Source organism: Galeopterus variegatus, unplaced genomic scaffold (assembly GCF_000696425.1).
Source record: "Galeopterus variegatus unplaced genomic scaffold, G_variegatus-3.0.2 Scaffold3348, whole genome shotgun sequence".
In the NCBI taxonomy this organism is placed as follows: Eukaryota; Metazoa; Chordata; class Mammalia; order Dermoptera; family Cynocephalidae; genus Galeopterus; species Galeopterus variegatus.
Window position 1 is genome coordinate 62,773 of NW_007729459.1, and position 5,376 is coordinate 68,148.

A 5,376-nucleotide genomic window follows, 5' to 3' on the forward strand; every position below is an offset into this window, starting at 1 on the left:
GCGTGCCCGGCCGCCGCGTGCGCGTGCACCCCGCCAGCGCTCGTGACCGGCCGGCTGCGGCTCCGCGCACGTCGGGCTCGCGCCACCCGCACTGCCTGGAGCCCTCGTGACACGTGGACGTAGCGTCTACACCGGCTCCGTAGGTTCCTGGTTGGAGACTGAACACACAGCAGGTCACGGAGAAGGTGCACCTAGAAGCTTCTTTAAAAAAAGTGCTTGCGGGGCACCGCCCACTAAGACTGATACAGTGGGTCTGAAGTGGATTCTGGACATGTGCGTTGAAAATAAATAATGAAAACACAAGAACGGTGCAGAGGCACGGCTAGGGGTGAGAAGTATGCAGCTGTGCACTAGGATACCGTCGGAGGCGAGGTCCCCACGCAGCCCTCGGGCCCTGTGCCCCAGGAGACTCCAGGATGCGGACCTCCCTGCACAACACATGTGCGCCCATGTGCAAGCTCAAAACTTGTCTGTGTCTTCTGTATCTATGACAGCTGGAAACACAGACCCTCACGTCAGCATGCATGGTGCTGGCTGGGTCCCTGGCTCAATACCAGACGAACCGGATCGGTCACATGGTTTTTTTCCCCTAACGTTCTAACCACAGAGATCTGTCCCTCAGCCAATGGATAAGACACGTTCAAAGAGCTCGACATATAATAAACATCATGGATAAAATAAAAATTTAAGTTATTTTCGTATAATTTAAACATTTAAATTTAAAGTTATTTGGCATTACACATGCAAGACTTTTTCCATATTTCAGAGGCATTCAGTTTTCCATTGACAAGGCGTAAGTGGTTCTGTATTAAGACCATTTAGAATGTCAGTAAATATTGTTTCCCTTAGTATAGGTCTATCAAACGTAAATGGTCAGAAGTCTTGAGCAGACACTTAACAAATGAAGATATGCAAATGATAAGCACTTGAAAGGGTGTTCAACATCATCAGAGAAAAATCGTCAGAAATGCAAATTAAACCCACTTCAGACTCATGAGAATGGCTAAAATTGAAAAGATTGAAAGCCCCAAATGGCAACCACGGACATGGAACTATGGGAATTCTGATACATTACTGATGGGCATGTACGTGGTACAAACTGTTTCTTATAAAGTCTAAATATACCTACTTTATGATCTGGCAATTGTACCCCTAGATATATGCCTAAAATAACTGAAAACATATGTCGACAAAAAGGCTTGTAGAAGATCGTTTTCAGCATCATTAGTCATAAAAGCTTGTAACAACCTAAATTTCCATCAGTAAACGAAAGGATAAGCAATTGTGATCCACTTATACAATAATGCTGTCAGCAATAAGAGAAGGTATTGCTAATCCATGCAACGATATAAATAAATCTCAAAAACGATACTAGTATGTGGAACAAAACAAGCCAGACATAAAGTTTACATCCTTGTGATTCCATTGATACGAAATTCAAGAATAGACAAAAATAATCTGTGGTATAGAAATGAGAACAGTAGTTGCCTGGAGGGAGTGAACATGGACTATTGTGGGGCACAAGGGAACTTTCTAGGGTGACAGAAATGCTTTATCTTGATCATGGTGTTGGTTACGCAGATTTCACATTAGTCAAAACTCCTTTAATTAAGCCTTTAAGATCTGTGCGTTTCACTCTGTAAATTTTACCTCAATTTAAAAAAAATGACTTATACAAAAAAATAATAACGACGAATGTGTGTGTCCCCTGTTGCCTACAGGATAAAAGCCAGCTGCAGAGCACAGCATTGGACCAGGCTCATCGGGATCTGGTGAAAGCCAGCCAGCCTCAGAACCTGGTTCCCCCAACTCTGCCCATTGCTCCAGGCACGTGGAACTCTCCCCTCCCCACAGCTGCCTGCACTGTCCTCTCTTAACTGGATATTTCCACAACCACCACTTTTCTGACCCACCGAGGTGGGCAGTGATCTCCTAATTGCAAAAGCTGCCCCTTTCTGTCCTTATCTTACTTGACTCTGTTTCCTCCTTTTTTTTTCTTTCTTTTCTTTTTTTTTTTTTTGTCTTTTTCGTGACCGGTAAGGGGATCACAACCCTTGGTGTGGTGTCGTCCGCACCACACTCAGCCAGTGAGCGCACCGGCCATTCCTATATAGGATCTGAACCCGCGGCAGGAGCATCGCTGCGCTCCCAGCGCCACACTCTCCCGAGTGCACCATGGGGTCGACCCTGTTTCCTCTTTCTTGAGACACTGTCTTCCTTTGGTTTTCATCTTATGGCTTCTTTATGTTTTTCCTTTTTCCTACTCCTCCAGCTGTTTCTTCTCCATCTCATGCAGAATCCTTTTTTTTTTTTTCTGACTTTTTCATATTGATGTTTCCAGAGTTCTATCTTCAGATCTTGTTTTTCTTACTCTGTAAACATTCCCTGAGTAACTTCATTACAACTATAGATTTGACTACCATTTACATGCTAATGATGAAGAAAATCTATATGTCAAGCCCTGGTCTCTCTGCTGAGACCTGTCCTTAGGAGATGGCTCCAAGCCTATTTATCCAACTGCCCACCGGATGTCTGCTTTTGACTATCACTCAGGGTATAATTCTTGGTCTGCTCTTTTACAAATCTGACCTCAGTATCCTCATTCCCTCCATATCCTCCCCATCACCATTACTACCCACCAATCAACTTCTTCCCAGGAATTCTCTGTTTAGGAGAATGGCCATAATTCCCAAGTTGCCCAAGTGAGAACCCTAGGAGCCAATAGACCTCCTACTCTGTCCCTTGATTCTCGCATACGATCACTCTTCAAATCTATCCATGCAACTTTCTAATCTCTCTCTTAGTGACCTCTGTCCCCACTAATACCTTTGTTTTATTTTGTACTAAGGTAATAACAATAGCCTCCTCCCTGGCTCATGCCCCAGTCCAATACACACTCCGTATTGCTACCAGGATGACCTTCCTGAAATTAAACCATCGGCTACCCACAGCGCTCAGAATAATGTTTGAATTTCTTGGCATGTCAACCAAGGTGTCTCACGATGGGGCTCCCGCCTACTTCTCCAGCCTTGCCCTCTTGATAAGCCCCATATACAAGGGTACTTCGAAAAGATCATGGAAAAGGAGAATTAAAAGATAATACAAATCTTTCCATGAACTTATTGAGGTACGCTCATCAATGCTAACTTTGAAGTCCCCAGGACATGTCATGTGCTCTCACTTCTCTTTGTCTTTTCAAAAGCTCTTCCCCCTTCTGGAAAACCCTCACCCCATCTCCACCTGACTAGTTATTTTCCTTTTAAGACACAGTCCAAATGTAATCTCCCAGAAAGTCATTTCTTAATACCCCACTCCCACCGCCAACACCCCACCTAAGTTAGGTGACCCTCTTCCACGTTCTGCAAACATGCTCTCCTGTCACTAATACTGCAGTCATCACACTGTGTTGGAGCTGTAGGCTACTTCTCTGCCCTCTCCCTGGTCCCTTTCTCCTTCCCCAACCCGTGAGTAATTTGAGGGCTTGACAGGGGTTATGGGGTTATGTCTGTTGTTACACTAATGCCAGTACCCCTACCTCTAGCTATATCACACCCAGGAATTGCTCACTGAGTGAATAACTGTTTCCTCCATGAGGCCCCAAATTACAAGGCATCTCTAAGAAGCCATTCCCAATATCCAAAGTAATTTCCTTCTACTTCTGTATTCCCCAAACTTTTCATTGTAGTGACAGTAATGGCTAATAGTCACTTATCACACTTATGATAAGCCAGACATGGTAATATCTTTATATTACTGCGTTTAATCCTCTAAGCAACTCATAAATGAAGAGCTGTTGCATTTCCCACTTTACAGGTGAGGAAACCAAAGATGGGAGAGGTAACTTGCTCCAATGTCGCATGATAAAAAAGCAGCAAGATGTCCGACTCACTTTGCTGCATGAACTCCAACACATCAAGAAAGGAAAACACACTATTTCTATGTCCAGTTTACTGCCTATGGAATCTCTGTACTCCCAGCATCTAGCACTGATGGAGTTTGGATGTGTTGTCCCCTCCAAAACTCATGGAAATTTGATCCCCAATGTGGCAGTGTTGGAAACTGATTGAGTCATGGGGGTGGATCCCTCATGAATGGATTAATGCTCTCTCTGGGGGAGGAGGGATTAATGAGTGAGTTCTCGCTCTACTAGTTCCTGCGAGAGCTTGTTGCTTAAAAAGACCCTGGCACCTTCTCTCTCTCTCTTGCTTCCTCTCGCCATGTGATCTGCTTGTACCTGCCGGCTGCTGTCACTTTTCGTCATGAGTAGAAGCAGCCTGAGGCCCATGCCAGATGCAGCTGTCCCAGAATCGTAAGCCAAATAAACCTCTTTCCTTTACAGATTACCCAGTTTCAGGTAATTCTGTTATAGCAACACGAAACGGACTAAAACAGGCACGTAGTAAGTACTCAGTAGATTATTGTTGGATGAATGAATAAATATGTATATTTCTGCAGCAGCTTATGAGCTCCTTAAGAATTGGGACTGTGCTTTAATTCATCTTGTATCCTAAACACTGAACATAGTACCAGAAGCCTGATCGTTATTGAACAAGTACTTGAAACTGGCTGAATACAAATTCAGTATTTCATCGCGATAGTATTATAAGTTGACCAGCTGGAAAATTTCCAGTGACGTAGTCATGCTTGAAACATGAGCATTCGTGAGCTGAAATCCTCATCGCCTCGTTTGGCATGAAACAATGACCTGCTTTGATAGATGGGGGAGACCCGCTGTGGGAATAGCCACCTCCTCATCCTCACTGACATGAATAGGGAATAGGGGTTAGAACAGTTTGCTTCCCCTACTCCCTGCAATTTTCTTGCTTCATCCATAAACAAATCTGGGTTGTGACTAGCTGTCATTTTAACATCAAAAACAGGTGCCAGTATGGACAAGTGTCAGCATTTGCCTGCCTTCTGTTTAGCTACTTTGCACTGGCTCGTGTATCCCTTACACCCAAAGTCTGCCCCATCCCGTTTCCTCTGACAACAAATACGCACAGTTTTGAGAAAGAAGTGGTGGACACATGAGTGTCCAGCAGTGGCCTCTGAGGAGTCATTTTCTGGTATGATATCTGTCCTCCACCTCTGGCTCCCATAGCTGAACAATCACCCTGCTTGGGCTCTGATGACACTGGTTCCAACATACCTCAAATGCATGGGTGTTAGCTGTCTACACCGTGTATTTTTAGATTTTTCCATGAGATCTCTAAAGATGGATAACCTTGGTTCCTTTTTGCCTTAGTCCCTTTTGTGTTGCTATAAGAGAATACCTGAGACTGGGTAATTTATTTATTTATTTATATTTTTTTTTAAAAAAGAAAGATGACCGGTAAGGGGATCTTAACCCTTGACTTGGTGTTGTCAGCACCACGC

General features: G+C 44.1%; 1 protein-coding gene across 1 annotated transcript in view; it reads right to left on the reverse strand.

Moving 5' to 3' along the window:
• The window catches only part of TARBP1 (TAR (HIV-1) RNA binding protein 1), a 62,015-nt gene extending 57,754 nt beyond the window's left edge, over nt 1-4,261 (reverse strand). Inside the window, exon 1 of the mRNA XM_008584726.1 lies at nt 4,235-4,261. Coding sequence (XP_008582948.1) covers nt 4,235-4,261 — 27 coding nt within the window. The remainder of the gene's footprint in view (nt 1-4,234) is intronic.
• Nucleotides 4,262-5,376: the final 1,115 nt, after the last annotated feature.